Source organism: Mytilus galloprovincialis, chromosome 13 (assembly GCF_965363235.1).
Source record: "Mytilus galloprovincialis chromosome 13, xbMytGall1.hap1.1, whole genome shotgun sequence".
Taxonomy (NCBI): Eukaryota; Metazoa; Mollusca; class Bivalvia; order Mytilida; family Mytilidae; genus Mytilus; species Mytilus galloprovincialis.
The window spans coordinates 53,155,416-53,177,325 of record NC_134850.1 but is presented as its reverse complement, the minus strand read 5'-3'; the positions used below and the strand labels follow the sequence as shown (position 1 = coordinate 53,177,325).

The window sequence follows — 21,910 nt, the reverse complement described above, 5'->3', positions numbered from 1 at the left end:
TGTTCAAATTATGTTAACATTAGAGATAACTTTTAACTTTTTTTTACGTTTCGGTATTTTTCTATTCTAACTTATTTTCCCTTTATTTATTGTGAAAATTTTATCATGCTTTTGTATTTTATAGGACTATATGTGACAATCCAGAAACTGCTGATGTTGAATCTCTCACCATAGCATTTAAAAGTGCTCAGGTAAATATTGATTATAATGACATGGAAATATAATCCTTTGAAAACCATATATATATTATATCTAAATTGAATTCAACATTTTACACATAATATAAAGTTTTTTTATCAGCCTTAAGTATGTATACCAATGGAATTGGGTTACTGTCCCATTGTGCAAATGCATTATATATATCCTTGTATTCATACCTCTGATAGCGGCATTAGCCTGCTCTTTTTTGAAATCTACAAGGGTATCTTTTACATGCAAGTTATTTTCTCTCCGGAGCTGGGATCAAACCAGGAACCTTTGTGTTAGCAGTCTAATGTGCTAACCACTAAGCCACGGTTAAACCTCTAAAACTCTTGTTAATTTTATTTTTTAATACAAATGTTTATTGTTTCAAAAAGCAAAACATTGATAAACTTAGTTTGAATTTGTGTATTTTTATTTTTCAACTGGTTAAAGCTAATTGGCAGCTTTTTTTTTTAGGTGAAAACACACCAAGAATGAATTAAAAAACCTTTGTCCACATCTTGTTTTCTGTAAGGGTTGAAATTAAATCATTATTTGTTTTATTAGTCAGACTCACTAACTAAGGAGTTTCTTATCCCAGGCGTTGATTACCTTAACCTTATTTGGCACAACTTTTTTGAATTTTGGATCCCCAATGCTCTTCAACTTAGTACTTGTTTGGCTTTATAACTATTTTGATATGAGTGTCACTGATGAGTCTTATGTAGACAAAATGCGGGTCTGGCGTATTAAATTATAATCCTGATACTTTTGATAACTATTTATACTATTATATTGTTATACAATTAGCTGTAGAACTATAGCTCTTACAGTCCTTGTAATTTTATTTGACAATTAGTGGACCATAGATTGCGACTTGTCCAAAAATATGACAACAATCATAATTTTGTATTTACTCTTTCAACTTAAACTTGTACAACTGTTTGCAGGTGATCCTGTTTGGAGCATCAGATGAATTTTGTGCTGATGAAACCTGCAAAAAGTTGTTAATCTTTGCTAAAGAGACGCTGAATAAACCAATACTTCTAGTAGTCCTAGGGAGCAGTTTAAAGTTTTTGGAAACCAGTATTGGGCTCAATATTGCTGATGAGGTAACTATTTATTGGATTGGTATCATCTTCTATTGTTAGGAGACAACAATTCTAAAGTTACAAATTGAGTGCATTAAATGGCGTTGATTAACAATTTGTGTATAGAAGAACATTTTGTTTTTCAAGTTAGGCTTACTCAACAGTTTGCAATTGAGGAAACAAGTATACACTTAATATAATATCTAATAGTACATATTTTATTGTCCAAAAAACAATAGGATCAGACACAATTTTTTGAAACTTAGAACACCTTCTTCATTACATACAAATAGTAAATAATCTGATGCATTCGATAGCTGTAATAAAGTTATGCAAGTTTGCATAATTGGATAATTGGTAAATAGTATGTAAGTTAAAATAAATCACTATCTTTCAAAAATTTACATGATACATGTTATTTACTGAAAGTGAATTATGGAATGTTACTGTTCTGGTGCAAACATGTATTCATGTTAATAAAGGTAGAAAAAAGTTTGACAGAATAATAGATTTTTTTAAAACTTTCATGGGTAATATATAAAGATGTGGTATGAGTGCCAATAAGACAACTCTCCATCCAAATCACAATTTATAAAAGTAAGCCATAACAGGTGAAAGTATTGTCTTCAACATGGAGCCCTGGCTCACACTGAAACAGCAAACTTATTAAAGAGCCCCAAAAATTACTAGTGTAAAGCCATTAAAACTGGAAAATCAACAGTCTTATCTATATAACAACAAAAAAAACGAGAAACACATATGAACCACATCAACAAACTACAACTACTGAACATAAGGCACATTCAATTATTGGTATGAACAGGCAAACTTTGATTTAAAGGTCACTGCATACTTACTTTGCTTAGTGTACAACTTTATTTACTGTAAATTCAGAAATTATTGCATGCATTTATTATTGCAATTTTGTCATTTTGGACTTAAATGTGATTTTGATTTTTTATGATTTTGAGAGAAATCCTGTTTGATTCATAAAAAATATTTCAAAATGTGAGTTAAAATTATTGTGTTTACAACTCTGTCGCATTTTTAGCAATAACAAAAACCTGGCAATAATTTCTGAATTTACCGTATGTGATTGTTTTCATTACTTTTAAGAGTTCTTACATTTAAAAATGTGTTTTGCAGGTGTTTGTGAAAATGACAGATGTTGGTAGGTACGAACCAAAGATTAAGGAACTGAAAGCAGCATTAAAGAAAAAGAAGGGCAAAGGGGCATTGGTAATATATATTTAGAACTATTAGAGCATCTCTGATTGTATCTCAATTGCATGTTAAACCAGATGCGGGGTTTTCTGATTGTGTTCAAGACCTGCTGATGGCCTTGAACTGTTTTCTTCTCTTTGGTCGGCTTGTTGGCTCTTTGACACATTTCTCATTTCCATTCTCAATTTTATAATGTACTGTAAACATTGAAAAGACAAGGTATTGGACATTATTGATTATTTCTCAATCACACAAAATGTGTAAAAACATCCCCTGCAGATATAGTTTGTAAAAATGTCCATTTTTGATGTGAAGGGCAAACTTATTGTTAGATGTGCAAATTCCGTATGCTCATAAACGGATTTTGCATAGAAATTTGGAAAGTATACATGTTTTTAGTATCTGTGCTATTTTTCACACTTTCCAAACAGGCTTAATATATTCATCACTTTGAAAAGCATGTGATTAATTCTGTACATATGTTGACTTTATAATGACTCAATTAATAATACAGTGTATGAAGCAAAGCTGACTGTTGGTAGTTGGTGTGCACTGTTTTTATTTATGATTATTATACACTTGCTTTATACCTCTGCTTTTAAAAAGTGAGTGTACCGGTATACTGTTTTACCTCTGTCTGTTCATCCGTCCATCCCATAAATATTTTCATTGCATCTTTCTAAAAAACTACATTATAGAGATTTCTGAAGTTTGGTTTCATGGTTTATATAAGTCAGCTATACAATGTGATGTGTTTTCAGATTCTTTACTCAACAACATCCTTGGAGGGTGTGGGGTATCATCAGTGAGTAGTAGCTTACAGTTTCACTTGCTTCCGTTGTCCTTTTAATTTATTTTCAACTTTTAACTCTTGTATTTTACAGGATGATAATCCTCAGTGTTTTATTAGTTACTGTTGGGCTAACTCAAAAGATGCAATAGCCAAAGGAACCGCAAAGCTAGAGGGCGCTATAGGATTTGGTGACCCAAGAGAACTAGCCACAAAATTACAAGCACAGAAAATACCTTGTTGGTTAGATATACAGAGAGTTGGTAATGTAAGTCGGTAAAATAAATAGTTACAAATCAGCTTAAAAAACAGCCAAATTAAGATTTTTAAAACTTTTAATGATAACAGTATGCAAGACAATTATCGATTGACCAGCATTTTCAAAAATGACTGCCAAGCACATGCAATGATTCATTGGCATTGTGCTTAGATTTTAACAAAACTTTTTATTTACATAGCACATATTCTGAACTTATTCTAATGTCAAAATTTACAAAAAATGATACTGTTTGAAAATATATTGCTTTGTTGGCTTTAGAATTCCATGTTAGCTTATTATGGATGCTGGATTATTTAATAACATAGCTGATAAAATGCTTGTTTGTTTATTATCTAGTCTGGATTGTTTGATGACATAGCAGACGGACTGAGAAAGGCCAAGGTCATGGTTGCATGTGTATCAGATGAGGTAATCTTTTAAAAAATATTGTCATTAAAATAAGTGAAGTTTGAAATAGTTGTAAGTTGTAGGAGACATTGGGATTAGTGTAATCTAAAGAATATTATATTGTTAGCTCACCTGGCCCAAAGATCTCTCTGCCCTGAAATTTTCAGATGAATCGGACAACCGGTTGTTGGGTTGCTGCCCCGAAATCAGTAATTTCAAGGAAATTTTGCAGATTTTGGTTATTATCTTGAATATTATTATAGAAAGAGATAAAATGTAATCAGCAATAATGTTCAGCAAAGTAAGATTTACAAATAAGTTAATATGACTAAAATGGTCAGTTGACCCCTTAAGGAGTTATTGCCCTTTATAGTCAATTTTGACCAATTTTTTGTAAATTTTTGTAATCTTTTACAAAAATCTTCTCCTACTGGGCCAACCAAGATGGCTGCTATGGCTAAAAATAGAACATAGGGGTAAAATGCAGTTTTTGGCTTATAACTCAAAAACCAAAGCATTTAGAGCAATCTGACAGGGATAAAATTAATTATCAGGTCAAGATCTATCAGCCCTGAAATTTTCAGACAAATCGGACAACCTGTTGTTGGGTTGCTGCCCATGAATTAGTAATTTTAAGGAAATTTTGCAGATTTTGGTTATTATCTTGAATATTATTATAGATAGAGATAAACTGTATACAGCAATAATGCTCAGCAAAATAAGATCTTCAAATAAGTCAACAAGACCAAAATTGTCAATTGACCCCTTAAGGAGTTATTGCTCTTTAAAGTCAATTGTTAACAATTTTCATAAATTTTTGTTAATTTTTGTAAATTGTTAGGAAATATTTTCCACTGTAATTACTGGGCCAAGTTCTTATAGATAGAGATAATTGTAGCAACAAAAATATTCAGTAAAGAAAGATCTACAAACACATCACCATCACCAAAACTCAATTTTGTCATGAATTTATCTGTGTTTATTGTTAATATGCACATAGACCAAGGTGAGCGACACAGGCTCTTGAGAGCCTCTTGTTTATAGTTGTCTGAGTTTGTTTAAGGGTCTCACTGATTCTTAATGTGATACATTTCCTTTTTAACTTCAAAGTATAAAGCAAATCCCACCAATGTCTAACAACTACTAATTTAATATTGTTTAAGGTGGTTCCTAACACTACAGGGAGATAACTCTGTAAAGTTAGCTAAACGTTTTAATTACATTGTGTTGTAAAAGGAATACTAAGCTTCTCAATGATCAAAATTGGTGTTTGTCAAATTGCTATATAACCAGTGTAATTTTTCTGGCAAAACAGTTGGTTCAAATTTTTTTTAAATTTATATATTTTTGTTAAAGTGTCAAAGTAAATACCTTGACAAAATTTCATGAAAATTAAACGAGCCAAATTAGTTTTGGTGAAATTTTTGGGTACCACCTTAAAAGAGATACCAAAGGGATGGGATATTCAAACTCAAAACAAGCTGACAATGTCATATCAAAAAAGAAACGACAAACAGTACACAAACCCAATCAAAAACCAGGGGGTTATCTCAGGCTATCAAGAAGGGTAAGCTGATTCTGCTCCACATGTGTAACTAATCGTGCAACTATAAAAAAATGTTTATAAGTATTACACATCACCCAATAACAATTTGTTAACTGATTCATATTTAACCCCAAATCATCCATATGTATTTTGTTTAAATCAACATATATTACATATTATACAAAAAGTAGTGAGAATATCTGTTATTAGTACTGATTGGTGTTTATTTACGTTTTACAGTATGCTAATTCAAAAAATTGTAAGATGGAGTTTAGATTTGCTGTTGCAAAGCTGAAGATACCTACTGTGTTAGCAGTTGTTGGTACAGGGTATAACTGGGAAAGATCAGAGGTAAGTTAAATCATTATATAATTACTGTATCAAAGCAGAAAGCACCTGTTGATATCATATGATAGGCTGTAGTCAGGTTTTATGAAATTTCCTGTATTTAGGCTAGATATACCAACTGTACCTAGGCTTACAGTTAAAATTGGCACAATTAGAGTTCAGTTACCATAGTTGCACTGATAAAACAAAATTACTCAGCGTTAATAAGTGCTGATGATCTTGGAAAGAAAAGTATATATGAACTTGTTTTATGTGGAACAGCCTGTAGATCATCATCAGGTTTTAACATTTGGTGATTTTAGTGATTTATCTCCCTTTGAAATAATTGTATATAGTGTAATCTGTACACTTTATATCTCCAGTTACACAGATTCTGCATATAATAATAAAAATGGATTTTGTTAAATATTAATTTATCTCTGAGTTATCCATACAAAAGCAGATTTACCACTGGACATTTAATTAATCAAATTATTTAGGCACCAACATAAAAAAAAACCAATTAGGGTATACATATATATAGAACAAATCAATTATGATTCACATGTGCATAACAAATAGATGGTACTTTTCGTCACATCTAGAGGTTTTTCTTTTTCTTTCTCAAAAGAGATTGTACATATATTTGTGTTTGCTCTGCTTCATTGAATGTTTTTGTTGTTCTAGATTGATATGTTAGCAGTGGGGTCTAAATGTCTCAAAATCATGAATACATTAAAATGTTTTTGTTGTTCTAAATTGGTATGTTAGCAGTGGGGTCTAAATGTCTCAACATCATGAATAAATTAAAATGTTTTTAATGTTCTAGATTGGTATGTTAGCAGTGGGGTCTAAATGTCTCAAAATCATGAATACATTAAAATGTTTTTGTTGTTCTAAATTGGTATGTTAGCAGTGGGGTCTAGATGTCTCAAAATCATGAATACATTAAAATGTTTTTGTTGTTCTAAATTGGTATGTTAGCAGTGGGGTCTAGATGTCTCAAAATCATGAATACATTAAAATGTTTTTGTTGTTCTAGATTGGTATGTTAGCAGTGGGGTCTAAATGTCTCAAAATCATGAATACATTAAAATGTTTTTGTTGTTCTAGATTGGTATGTTAGCAGTGGGGTCTAAATGTCTCAAAATCATGAATACATTAAAATGTTTTTGTTGTTCTAGATTGGTATGTTAGCAGTGGGGTCTAAATGTCTCAAAATCATGAATACATTAAAATGTTTTTGTTGTTCTAGATTGGTATGTTAGCAGTGGGGTCTAAATGTCTCAAAATCATGAATACATTAAAATGTTTTTGTTGTTCTAAATTGGTATGTTAGCAGTGGGGTCTAAATGTCTCAAAATCATGAATACATTAAAATGTTTTTGTTGTTTTAGATTGGTATGTTAGCAGTGGGGTCTAAATGTCTCAAAATCATGAATACATTAAAATGTTTTTGTTGTTCTAGATTGGTATGTTAGCAGTGGGGTCTAAATGTCTCAAAATCATGAATACATTAAAATGTTTTCGTTGTTCTAGATTGGTATGTTAGCAGTGGGGTCTAAATGTCTCAAAATAAATTTCCAAATGTTAAATGAAGCAGGATATTTACAACTTTTCCAAGAGATACAAAAGTATGTCAAGGTAGAAGAAGAAAAATCATCGGAAGCTGATGTGGAGAGAAAGAAACATGCTTTTGGGGTAAGTATTGTTATATTAGTTAATATCTAAAATGGGAAAAATTCACATTATGATTCTGAGCAGTATCTTTGCTTTTCGCTTATAAAACTTTGGTAGCGATAAATTTTGTGGTTTTGTCTCTAAATTTTATTTCATGGGGGTTATAGCCTCCGTGGAGTCAAGGATGTAAAAGTAATAATATCTTTCCAGAAAAAAATTGATAAAATCCCTAAAGGAAATAACTGCTTTTATAGTATGTTACAAAAATATTTTATTTTATTGTTTTATAGGAAATCTTAGAATCTGCTGAAAGACAATTCCTCCGTCATTTAATTAAATTCAGAGAAAAGAGTTTCACAGCAGATTATCCTCGACTTGTGATCATTAATCTTGTGGATAAAGAGAAAAGACACAAAGAAGAGGAAGAAAGAAAGAAAAAAGAAGAGGAAGAAAGGAAGAAAGGAGAAGAAGAGCAAAAGAAACAAGAAAATGGAGAAAATTTGAAGGTACATATTTAAGGGCAAAGCATTTTGTTAATAAAGAATTACAAGAATCTAAAATTAATTTGATGCCACACTATGAACAATTGGAAAATTAAGTCTCCTGATTTGTTAAAAAATTCAATGCAAACCACAATATTATTTAGTAAAACAACCTTTTATAGCCGACCTAACAGGATGTTTATCCCTCATTGTTGAAGGCCTTACAGCTGCCTATAATTGCTTACATCCCCCTTCTTTTTTCATTTGGACTTTGGTGGATACTTGTCTCATTGGCAATCATACCACATTGCCTTATTTTTAAGCTCATCTGGCCCGAAGGGCCAAGTGAGCTTTTCTCATCACTTTGCGTCTGGCGTCGGCATCGTCCGGCGGCGTCGTCCGTTGTTGTTAGCTTTTACAAAAATCTTCTCCTCTGAAACTACTGGGCCAAATTAATCCAAACTTGGCCAAAATCATTATTGGGGTATCTAGTTTAAAAAATGTGTGGCGTGACCTGGCCAACCAACCAAGATGACCGCCATGGCTAAAAATAGAACATAGGGGTGAAATGTAGATTTTGGCTTATATCTCTGAAACCAAAGCATTTAGAGCAAATCTGACATGGGGTAAATTGTTCATCAAGTGAAAATCTATCTGCCCTGAAACTTTTAAATGAATCGGACAACCGGTTGTTGGGTTGCTGCCCTGAAATAAGTAATTTGAAGGAAGTTTTGCAGATTTTGGTTATTATCTTGAATATTATTATAGAAAGAGATAAACTGTAAACAGCAATAATGTTCAGCAAAGTAAGATCTACAAATAAGTCAACATGACCCAAATTATCAGTTGACCCCTTAAGGAGTTATTGCCCTTTATAGTCAATTTTGACCAATTTTGCTTAAATTTTTGTTAATTTTTATAAAGGAAATATTTTCCACTGTAATTACTGGGCCAAGTTCATTATAGATAGAGATAATTGTAGCAACAAGAATGTTCAGTAAAGAAAGATCTACAAACACATTACTATCACCAAAACACAATTTTGTCATGAATTTATCTGTGTCCATTGTTAATATGCACATAGACCAAGGTGAGCGACACAGGCTCTTGAGAGCCTCTAGTTTATTACTTTTATAACTTTTACAAGTAGAAAAACGATATGAACAAAGATGGTGACCAATATTGCAAGCTTTGGATCGTTTCATTGCATAAAATATAAGTTTTATTATTAAATGGGTCATTTTCAAAAAATGTTGAATTTTGAAAATTTTGAAAATTGAAAAAAATATTAAAAGTTACTTATTCAAACAACCCTCTACATAAGCAAATCAAAACAAACAGTACTTTAAGAACAACATATTAAAAGATGCAATCTAAATGATGTCATACAAGAATATCTTGAAACATTTTTTGATCGGTGGTACAATATTTTTTCTCTCCTGTTACCATTTTCAAAAGAAATTTTGGGTTATTTAGAAAAGGTTTAGATAAAATGTTAAGCTTGTTTTACATAGACAATTAGATGGTTTTCAAGAGAATAATCTTCTATATATATTCATTCTGTAAAACAATGGATTATTTGCCAATTTTCCAGGTTGTACTGAAAAATGCCTCTAAAAATTGGTTTTCAAAGGTTGTAAAATTTACCACCAGTAATGCAAGTCTAAGATAGCAATTTATATTGTTCAGCATTTTTTCACCCTTTCAAATAAACCCAACACCAAGTAAATCCCTCATAAGTTAGTTTACTTTTTTCTTTATTTCATGGTAACAGGAACGTACATTTATGATATATCACTATATAAAAGTCTATCCTCTTACCGATATCAGTATTGCACCTGCAAATGCTTAATCGGGAAGATTAAGACGTTATAACCTTAAGATGAGTTCAAACAAAGAAATATTTCATTCGTTTTGCACCTATATGTTAAGATAAAAAATTTAACGACGTTTTTTGTCTACAATTGTCTATCCTTGTTACTATAACCATATCAACCATAGTAACAAGATATACATAACAGGATAAACAAATTTATTTGTTTTTGATTGCTGTGAAATAACTACTCCCTTTGGTGAAGTGATTATGGTTTTCTAATGTTAATGCACTTTTTACAAGCATACTGTTGGTGTAATTAATCAAAATTGTTGGTAACAGCATAGACATGATAAAAAGTACACTCTTTTTTTTTCACACTAAAAGTCTTGAAATTTCTTTTCTCATTCAAGAAATGTGGCGTTTTAAAGGTGAAGGTAACTTTGAACTTTTGAAATCAACACTGACTGATTCAATATTCATAGGGAGAACATTTTAACGGCTGATTTAAGTAGCGGTAACAGGATGGACATGAACTTCCCGTACGCTGATTGAATTTAGTTTGTAGATAATATGTTACATACAACGATAAAAAAGCTACTATTTTTCATTAGAGTAATAATTAACGTTTTTAAAAAGTCCCTTTTGCAGATACCAAGGCGATCAAGTAATCAGAAAAATATGATTTGAAATGTGTTTTTCTGACACTGTACGCACACAAATACCCCCAAAATCAGACTTAAATACAGTTTAATCTTATCAAAATATATGTAAAATGTGTTTATTATTAAATTAATGTTCTGAATCATAAATCCGACAAGCTTTCATTTAAACCATTACAACTGAAATTTCCATTAGAAATAAAAATTTTAGCATGGATGTAATGAAAATTCAATATTTTTTAAAAATGACCCAAATGATGAAAAGGTTAAAACAATATTTTTACTTTAAAATATAACTGATAGTACAGAATTGTCCACTAAAATTACATGTCCACTAATTAGTTATGCATAGGAAAATCTGAAAGTTCGAATATGTTTATTTCTACATTATTTTGTGCTTTCCTTCATTTTCAAACTAAAAGGTGGAAGCCAAACTTTTAAACAGTCTGTTATGCAAAACATTGTCAGTCATATACAATCTATTTTTAGACGGAACAGGAAGAAGAAGACATTGATGACAATTCCAAGGTCAAAAGCAGAGAGGCCAATTATTGCTTTTCACTGATGTGTGAAAATGAAGAGGTAAGCTTCAAATTGCTTTGAATGTTATCATTAGATTTCAAGAAAAAGTCAAAATAGCTTGACTTTTTAATTGAGTTAACAATGAATACAGTTAAAGACTTGAAGCAAAAATATACACTAGAATTGTTCAGAGAGAATTGCTTTTCATAAGTATAACTTTTTATGCCCCACCTACGATAGTAGAGGGGCATTATGTTTTCTGGTCTGTGGCTCCGTTCGTTCGTTCGTCCATCCTTCCGTCCGTTCGTTTGTTCGTCCGCAGGTTAAAGTTTTTGGTCAGGGTAGTTTTTGAAGTAGCTGAAGTCCAATCAACTTGAAACTTAGTACACTTGATGCTTATGGATATGATCTTTCTAATTTTAAAGTCAAATTAGACTTTTAACCTCAATTTCACGGTCCACTGAATATAGAAAATGAAAATTTTTGGTCAAGGTAGTTTTTGATGAAGCTGAAGTCCAATTGACTTGAAACGTAGTACACTTGATGCTTATGATATGAACTTTTAAATTTTAAAGCTAAATTAGACTTTTGACCCAATTTCACAGTCCATGGAACATGGAAAATGATAGTGCCAGTGGGGCATCCGTGTACTTTGGGCACATTCTTGTTAATACATGTTTTTGAATTGAAATCTTTTTATTGTCCATACTACCAAAAGAACAGTAAGATTGTTTTTTTAATCTATAGAATTCTACACAAACTGGTGCTAGGGAATGTCTTGAACTTGTAGATTTGTTAAGGAGGCTCAGGGTAAAAAGATTCGGGAAAAATTAAACAGTTATTTTTAATTACAAATTTTATTTATTACCTTTATTAGATGTTGCTTTATCATATGTTACAAAACTCATTCAAAAATATCAGTTTGTATTGGCCCAAGATGACTTTTAAAATGTATATATCATTGAAAAAACTCCAAATTATCTCCCTTTGGTACAAAAAATGCTACTTTTTTGGCATTAAAATTGGAATATCTTTTTTAACTCATCAGTGACCTATATTTTTTATTATCATTTTCAAATAAGCTGTACTTAAACTCAACTTTTGTAAAATTTGAGCTATTTCTGTAATTTCTTTCTTTTTTTATTTAGATATTACCTTTTTTTCTCCTATTAGTTCAACAGAAAAAAGTTACTTTACAAAAATGTATGCTTCTTTCAAAGTCAGATTGTGAGCGTAAATAAAAGGTGACCCCATCTTTTTATTTTATTTTTCTACTATGTATAAGACAAAGTTCATTTGTAGAAAAGTATTGTGAAATCCTATATTAAAATAAAATTTTGATTTAGACACGCGAGCCACCTTTAGCCTTCAGAACAGCATCAAATAAACTGCTGTACTTTTGTTAAAATTAATTATTTACAATCATCTCCTTTTTATTAGACACATGATTTTTTTCAAATCCTGCAATCACTGATTTTATTTTATTTTGATTTAGGGTTGGCATGACGTTCCAGAGACGATTCCTTTCCCAGAATTCACCGATGGAGAGGAAGAAGAGACATACCTGTCCATGGCTGCACCTTATGCTGCTAGGATCAACTCTATACTGAAATACTCAGGGCAACAGATGGCTGTCATAGCAACTCCAGCAGGGAAACAGCTCCAGGAAAAGCTTTTATCAGTAAGTTGAATGTAGTTTGTTAAAGTTCTGTAAAAGAGGGACGAAAGATACCAAAGGGACAGTCAAACTCATAAATCTAAAACAAACTGACAACGCCATGGCTAAAAATGAAAAAGACAAACAAACAACAGCACACATGACACAACATAGAAAACTAAAGAATAAACAACACCAACCCCACCAAAAAACTAGGGGTGATCTCAGGTGCTCCGGAAGGGTAAGCAGATCCTGCTCCACATGCGGCACCCGTCGTGTTGCTTATGTGATAACAAATCCGGTAAATGGTCTAATTCGGTAGGTCACATTCATGAAAGGGAAGGGGATTGTAGTTACGATGTAAGGAACATATCCGATATCATTTGTGAAACGGTTATTCCATAACGGTCAACCAACTCGTGATGGCGTCCGTAAAATTTACGAAGGGATGATTTCAACTTCACCATTTGGAACTCTTGGTTTAATAGCTTCCTTGTGAGCAGCAACCCTCTATCAAGAAAATCATGATAGGAAATGCAAGCACGGGAATATCGTATCAACTGGGAGATATATACCCCGTATGCAGGTGCTGCTGGAATGTTGCTACTTAGAAATGGAAAGTTCACAATTGGAAAGCTGAAATCTTTTGTCGTAAAGTTTTGTTTTCAACCGACCCTCATTGTCAATTTCTAGATGTAAGTCAAGATATGAGGCCGACGTAACTGTATCTGTAGTATCCTTTATCTTTAGCTCGATTGGATAGATGCGTTCAACATAGTCACCAAATTTTGAATTATTTAGTGAAAGAACATCATCTGTATAGCGAAAAGTAGAGTTAAAGGATATTGCTAACTTCTTATCTTTCTTCCTAAGAAGTTCCTGCATGAAGTCAGCCTCATAATAATAATGCAGAATTTTTGGATTAAAATTGAGAATGAAAATACCAAATATGTCAAAGAGACAGCAACCAGACCAAAGAGTTGTTATTATTGCAAAAATTAATACGAAATAAAAAATGAGCCATAGACACAAACTGGCATTGTTGCCACACTTTTACTTTTTAAATTACAAAACCCTGTGAAGACAAATTGTATTTTTTAGTACAAGCTATTATTTGAGTCCTGACTGGACTGATATTCACTCTACTATGAATTACACATTACTTTTAACTGTACATTGATTAGTACAAGACTTGCTTGATATGATCTTATTTTACAGCATGCCAGTGCAGTAACCAGTGAAGATGAAGTAGAGAAGGCTTATAACAACATAATAAAAGATGTCACAGAAAAAGATGAAGAACAAACTTATGGAGGTCTCAAAAAGTAAGATTTATTGGTCATTGTTATAAACTAATAAAAATTAATGTGCTAGCCTACCGATTTAGAGTTGTATTTTTCACATTTATCAGTTTTTCACCTCTTTCCTGTATTTTTTTTTTTTTGTAGTTTAAAAAATATAGCTATGACGACAAGTATATTGTTGCCTTTGATTTCCTCATTCCTGTACTTAAAGATATGTTGTTATTATTTATCCACAGAACAAGTTTACTGAATGGTAAAACACTTTGGTTATGTGGCAAACACAGAGAGAAAGTTGGCAGTATTACAGAACAGAGATACAAAACTCAACTCAAACCAACTCAGCTAGAGGAGGACAAACCGCAAAGGGAGAAAACTGTGGTTGAAGGTATGCATTCATTTCTATTGCTAAAAAAGAGATTGGGGGAATGCATGTGTTTAAAATACTAATCAACTTCCTTAAAAAGCAGGAAGGAGGAAAACTATCAAGGGAGAAATTGAGGGTATTTATTGATTTATGCTGGTACAGAACACTGATAATGGTCTAGATACCTAGCTAAGCCAGAGGAAAAACACTCAAAAGGGAGAAAATTGGTTTAAGTGAGTAATGAATGACCTGCTGACCTGCAGGGTGAAAATAATCAAATGGAGAAAAGACATTTGGAATCTTAATGTAGATTGGTACACATTGAATTTGTTAAGGAAAAAAAAACCAACCATAGAGCAGAAATTAGCCCAAAGCTTCTAATGGGTCTTCATTTCAGCAATAAATCCCACACCTGGAAATGGGCGTCAGCTTTTTCTAAACAATAATGTATACTTTTACAAATGTAGCATTTTAGTTCCAAATTTAAAATGACATCATTGAATGATTTACTCCTACTCTGACAAATATAGACATAAGTTTTGTGATATTAGTCTCATTAAAAATCTAAGCAGAAATGCCAAAATTTGAAAGTCATCTGTTATTAAAGGCATCTACTTAAAAAAATGAGACTGGTCAGACTTAATGAGTTAGAAAAAAACAACAGAATGATTTATTATAAACCAATCATCAAAACAGATGACTAACAAAAACCATCAGTATAAATATATGTCTTTGTTACAGCTGTGTCCAACACACCAACACAAGCAGCTGCTGGACAGCCTAAACCATCAGGAGCCTCTAGCAGTCAGAAAACACCGGAACAACCAAAGTCTCGTGTTTTCAATGCTAGAAACAGTAAATCACCAGGAACCATAAAGAGACAGACAAGTCAAGCATGTAATGTCATGTAGAAAATTCACTGCAATGATGTAAACATGTAATGTCATGTAGGAAATTCACTGCAATGAAGTAAACATGTTGTTCTTCTTTGCAATAAATTTTTCACTTTTGAAATAACAGGTTTAAGTTTTTGTTTTATAGGATTAGTTTTCCCTTTTGCAAAGGCTTCTTTACATGTAGTTTTTGTGTATGTAGTAAACATATTTTAGAATAGTTCTATGTAATAATTAGGTTGGTCGTAAATTCTTAAAAGATTTGTGATATTTCACAGGGGTAGATTAACACTATATATAGCTATATTATTAATTCTCAGGTGAACCCAATGGAGTCAAATATTTTACAATCAGCACATTTAGCATAGATTTCGATATGTTTGTGGATTCATTTTGATTGATTATATAAATATGTTAACATGGTATGTCTTGCCTTATTGTTATTTAGTATATATTTAATCTTTTAAACAAGTAAACTGTAAGTGTAATACATTGTTTTTGTACAATCAATGACAGTCTTGCTATATACAGCAATATGTGATGTTATCGATTTCAGGCTTTGTTGTTTTGAATCAAGGTTTTATTTTTTTAACAATCAAAAATAGATTAGTCTTGAAAAACAGATTTCTTTTCCTTGTATAGTTTGGTGTCACAATGTTGAATGTTGCCTTAATCCCAGACAATCATTTTGAAGCTTCATGCAATAATGACCAGTAAAGCGAGTACCGGTATGCATAGTTTTATAAACTTCATTTGTGGTTAATATTTAAATCTACATATTTTCAATTTGTAATTTACAATTTCTTAAAACAATATATGAGACTGTTAATGCCTTTACGGGATTGGTTTGAGTTACTTTTTCTGTGATTTTTTTATATTTTGGATTTCGTTTTGGCAGTTTCATTGTATGTGACAAAATAACTGAAATAAGACCACAGCACGAATGTTCCTGTTCATCATATTTATGACAAGTGATGTGTTTTTGTTTTTTTTTCCCCTGTTCATATTCCATATTTATTATATTATGTATTTATTTATTTATTTTTTCTACACATATTTCTACACTTAATTAATCTAATACATTCCTATTGTTATTTATACATATTTTTAAAATATTTAATGGTTTACATTTTGTGGGTTTCTGAATTTTTAAAGGTTTTTACACATAATGTTTTTATACATAAATTTGTAATTAATGATTTGTTATTGTCAAGCCTGCAACTTTTGTCAGAGAAAGCTCAACATAGGCCGTACGGTGACTTATAGTTGTTAATGTCTGTGTCATTTTGGTCTCTTGTGGACAGTTGTCTCATTGGCAATCATACCACATCTTCTTTTTTATATAGGGATAGTGATGCAGTAGTTTGACACAATCAACTTCTGCTTTTGTGCAGTGTGTGCACTCTTGTGATATTGAAGTGTTTACTTGTCTTTTAGAAATAAAAAAGTCATATTTCTTGTAAGATTAGTTTTCTGTGGTCACAAGTATGACCTTAATTAATATATAGAATTGAATATTACAAAACTAGGTAGTTTGAGCTTAGAGATAATCATCAAGTATGTTTGAAGTTTTGGCTGTTCATTACACAACAACATTAATAAGAAGACCCCAGCAGAAATGTTCCTGTTTACAGTATTTATGAAAAGTGATTGTTGACCTATCAGGGGTTTATTAATATTCCATATTTATCAAGTATGCCATTATTTATTAATTGTTATACTGCAAACTTTTATGTTTATTCTTTTTAAAAAATAATATATTTGACATTTTTGTATATTTCTGAATTTTTTCATGTTTACACATATTTTTTCTTATACATAACTGATGTTTTTGTGATACAGATTTTTCTACAAGAATTTAAAAATGAACTTTCCGTCCATTCCTTACAATTGTTGATATTGGGGTGAGTTTTTATTCTCCCTCAAAATGTAGATAATGTATTTCTATTTATGGTAAATTTGATGGATCCAGACAATCTATTAATTCAATTTGATTAATTTACTCATATACTTGCAAATACATTTATTTATTCTTTATTGTGTCTTTAATCATTGTGTTTTGTAATTTTTCATTGAGTTTCTCAACTAAGAATATTTTTTCAAGTCGGATGGGAATGCAATGGTGTCATTGACATAATTTTTTACTAGGAGATTATTTATGGTCTTTTAGACTCGTAGGAAAAAGTAAAATCACAAAAATACTGAACTCAGAGGAAAATCAATTCGAAAAGTCCATAATCATAGGAAGTTTCGGCCTTCTTTTACTTAAAGTTAATGTTCATTCATGGTTATGGTTAGGCTAGGGGATGTTTTAGGTTGGGGTAAGGTTTTATGGCAAGTGCTAGTGTTAGGTTTAGGAAAAGGTTAGAGTAGGGTTTGGAGTTAAGAATAGTTCAGTATAGCTCTTTTATGTGGGGACCCCTACGGTAACAGAAGTTTCATTGAGATTGTGGTGATATCCCTATAGAGTTGTCCTTCCTAGAAATGACAATGTCAGCAAATATGTTTGTTGCATCATATCACTAGTTATCAAAGAATAAAATCATTTCATGTTTGTTCAAATGATGATGTAACTGTAAGGTACATTTTGTTTATAATAAAACTCATCATAGTTTTAACAGTGTGCAGTTTTTCTCCCTTGATAAAATAAAAATGAAAATGTTTGGTTTGGAAATATTTTACCACACTTTGAATATTTAAGAAAGAAATTTTAAATAAGGCATCTGATATTTGTTAAAAATATGTGGAAGGAAAGAAATTTGAATAGCATTAAAATTCATAAGAAATTATACATGTATAATTATGTGATGTAGTCATTAATTTGCTCCTATTCATATGATAATTTCTGTACTTGTTTTTGTAGAATATTCAAAACAATAAAATCCTAGTTATGATTATTGCTATTTTCATCCTTCTACAATTATCATGCTAATAAAAAAACACCTTTTTTTCTGATTTTACAATACATAATGTGGTTTATATTTATTTATTTTTATTGCAATGCACAATATTTTCTTTATTTAGTTACATTAAAGTCTCATTTTGTGAACTTCTTATGTTTTAGTTATTTTTGCCTCTCCAAAGTTTGATTTATAACTGGTTTTTTTTTCACTTTCATTCTGGACCAAAACCAAGTAAGGAATAATTCAATGAATTAACTCTGGAAGGTGGAGTTGATTGGGTTGGACTATAAATTTAAATCACCACTGAAAGGATGATATTTTTAAAAGGGTCATAAAATTTGACTTGCACAGAACACCTTCATACCTCATAGAGAGTTGCTATAAAGGTTCTTTAATCGACAGAGAGCATTGCACGTACCCCACATGAGGTATCAAATGTATCCCTTCCATTTTGACCAGATCTGGCTACATGTATTTATACATATTGCACATCATAATAGATGACCTCTCAGCATGGGTCCTACTGCTGAATTGGATAAGCTACATTGACTATAGTTTCTATACATTTGTAACCATTTTGTGTTCCTCTTGCTTTGTGAGTTGTTAATTGATTCAAACTGGACATTTTCCTTTCACATTTGCAAACTTCCCAATTTTGGTAACAGTACAGTCAAATTCAACTCCTACTTGATGGTGTTTTTGGTAACAGTACAGTCAAATACAACTCCTACTTGATGGTGTTTTTGGTAACAATACAGTCAAATACAACTCCTACTTGATGGTGTTTTGGGTAACAGTACAGTCAAATACAACTCCTACTTGATGGTGTTTTTGATAACAATACAGTCAAATACAACTCCTACTTGATGGTGTTTTTGGTAACTGTACAGTCAAATACAACTACTTGATGGTGTTTTTGGTAACTGTACAGTCAAATACAACTCCTACTTGATGGTGTTTTTGGTAACTGTACAGTCAAATACAACTCCTACTTGATGGTGTTTCACCACATGTTGCTGCTGAAGAAAGCGCTGTTGCATTTGTTTCATTATAAGCATGCAATTGGGGATATGTGAGAAAAAAAAGGTGTAAACTTACATAAGGAAAACGAAGTCAAAGATTTAATAAGATGTGTGAATGAATCAGAAACTCCACAACACATGGCTTCCTTAGCCTCAGTTTGACTTATAATACCTCAAATTTGAAATTAGCCAGTCTTCTCAAGTTCAGAATCTATTACAAGCGAGACGATTTTGATTTGGAACTTTTAAGTTTTCCTCACCTAAACAGCAATAAACCAACTTCACCTGCATATGGAATATCCATTTTACAACTTATTCGGTATTAAGAGCTTACAGCCGCTACTCACACTTTGTAAATGTCAATAGTGTTTGAGCAGTAGGTTGATGAGCCAAGATTAAATCAAAGAGAGACGAAAAATACCAGAGGGACATTCAAACTCATAAGTCGAAAATCATCTGACAACACCATGGCTAAAAAAAAAAAGACCAACAGACAAACAATGGTACACAAATCAGAACATAGAAAACTAAAGACTGAGTAACACGAAGCCCACCAAACACTGGAGGTGATCACAGGTGCTGTAGAAGGGTAAGCAAATACTGCACCACATGTGTCAACCGTCGAGTTTCTCATTTTAGTACAAACCCGACAATGTGTCTAATTTGGAATGTCACATTCGGGAAAAGGTGACGGGATTTTAGATACTAGTACGACATTAGGAACATATCTGTTATCATCTGTGAAACTGATATACCTTAAATTATCAACCAAATCGTGGGGATGATTTCAATTTCACCACATGTAATATTTTAGTTTAAATAGTTTTTTGTGTGCAGCAACCCTGTTTTAAGGAAATACACGCCTTGGAATATCATATCAACTAGGAGATATATACTCCGGCACTGCTGCAATGTTGCTACATAGAAATTGGAAAGCTGAAATCAGCGCTTGTGTCTTAAAGTTTCGTTATCAACCTACCCACATTGTCAATTTTCAGAGGTAAGTCAAGATATGAGGCAGACTGAACTGTATCTATTTTACTCTTTATCTCGGGTTCGATGGGAGAGATGCATTCAACACGGTCACCAAATGTTGAATTAATATATAGTGAGAGAACATCATCAAATATATAGTGAGAGAACATCATCAAATATATAGCGGAAAGTAAAGGTAATGGATACTGGTGATATTTCTTTTAACTTCCTCCCAGGAATTTCCTGTATGAAGTCAGCCTCATATAACAGAAAAAAACGTCGACAAGAAGAGCGGTTCTGTTTGTTCCCATAAAAATTCCGATTATTTGTTGAATAACACGTCCTCCAAACGTAACAAGTATATTGTCAATCAAGACATCTAGCATCTTGATAATGTCAGTTGAAGAAAATTTGTTGTTTGAATCCGAGTGATATTTTATATAGTAGGCTTTATTCCTGCCCAAGACAAGTTACTTGTATCTATGTTGGCCCTCTTTTTATGATACAAAGCAGGACCAACTCTTTCAGTTTGTCTTTATGTTTGGTATGGGGAATACTTATATAACTGCAGAAAAGTCAAATGCAAGACAAGAGTGTTTGATAGCAAGCATGTCTCTAACCAGAGACATATAATACAATGTATTACATGTCTCTGCTCTAACTAAAAATCCCTTTACTCGCCGAATTTTGAGTATCCACATCTAATTCTGAATTTCGCGCCACTTCTAGAATCTAGATAGGTAGCTATAGTTTCACGATAACTTTCCCGACTTTAATTGTTGATGAAAAAAAGGTTAATGATTTAGAAAGCGGTTTCGTTGAGCACTTGGAAGACCCATGCAGGAATATATCGTTGTGTGTAAGAACACTTATGCAGTTACAGTATCCAACAAAAGTCTCATCCTGTTTCTAAATAAATATATTTGAAGATACTGAGACCTTGTTGATAAATATTATGTATTAGCTTCATTAATAATACATGATTGTCTTGTATATCCATGTTGTATTATATATTTAGGACGTTGATCGGTACTTATGATATCCGCTATTATGTTACAAGTACATGTATTGAGCTATGGTCAATTTTAAGTTGTTGTTTCTCATTTTTGCTAATGTACTATGTCTGTATGCCAACTTTGTCTATATGCCATTTTGTGTTTCTTTCTTAAGTGTCCTGGTAAGATATATTTTCACTTAAAGAATGTGACTTTATAACAGGTTTCACTGCAGCTAGTTTTATTCTATATATGATATAAATTCAATAAGTCATATTGCCAGATTTGGTTCTTGCAGGACATTTTCTCTGATAAACACAACTGTTATGATACATATGCCGGTATTCATACTTGGAAATAAACTGTACAAAAAAAGATGTCAAATCATCTCATTATATGTTTGTGTGTGCTTGTTATCCGTTTTGATGTTATTTTATATTAATAACTCATCAAATGTATGTACGGTTGTATTTCCAGTATAAAGTTTTTAGAATCCCTGATAAGAAGAATATGTTTTCAAAGTCAAAGCAGTGCATTAAGGTGGTACCTAACACTTTAACTAAAATTAATTTGGCTCGTTTAATTTTCTTAAAATTTTGACAAAGTATTTACTTTGACCCTTTGACAAAAATATAAAAATTTCAAAAAATTTGAACCAACCGTTTAATCAGAAAAATTACACTGGTTATATAGCAGTTTGACAAAAACTTATTTTGATCATTGAGAAGCTTAATATTCCCTTATGAACACAATGTCATTAAAACGTTCAGTTGATTTTACAGAGACATCTCCCTGTAGTGTTAGGTACCA

General features: G+C 31.7%; 1 protein-coding gene across 4 annotated transcripts in view; it reads left to right on the top strand.

Annotated features, from left to right (window-relative positions):
- Positions 1–18,254, top strand: part of LOC143056672 (uncharacterized) — a 96,825-nt gene extending 78,571 nt beyond the window's left edge. For all 4 annotated transcript variants that reach the window (XM_076229829.1, XM_076229830.1, XM_076229827.1 and 1 more), the window contains 13 exons: positions 125–191; positions 1,134–1,295; positions 2,421–2,513; positions 3,383–3,556; positions 3,905–3,976; positions 5,742–5,852; positions 7,368–7,529; positions 7,799–8,014; positions 10,955–11,047; positions 12,483–12,668; positions 13,863–13,969; positions 14,185–14,333; positions 15,054–18,254. In XM_076229829.1, the coding sequence (XP_076085944.1) occupies positions 125–191; positions 1,134–1,295; positions 2,421–2,513; positions 3,383–3,556; positions 3,905–3,976; positions 5,742–5,852; positions 7,368–7,529; positions 7,799–8,014; positions 10,955–11,047; positions 12,483–12,668; positions 13,863–13,969; positions 14,185–14,333; positions 15,054–15,223 (1,762 nt within the window). In that variant the 3' untranslated portion in view covers positions 15,224–18,254. The remainder of the gene's footprint in view (positions 1–124; positions 192–1,133; positions 1,296–2,420; positions 2,514–3,382; positions 3,557–3,904; positions 3,977–5,741; positions 5,853–7,367; positions 7,530–7,798; positions 8,015–10,954; positions 11,048–12,482; positions 12,669–13,862; positions 13,970–14,184; positions 14,334–15,053) is intronic.
- The last annotated feature ends 3,656 nt before the right edge of the window (positions 18,255–21,910 follow it).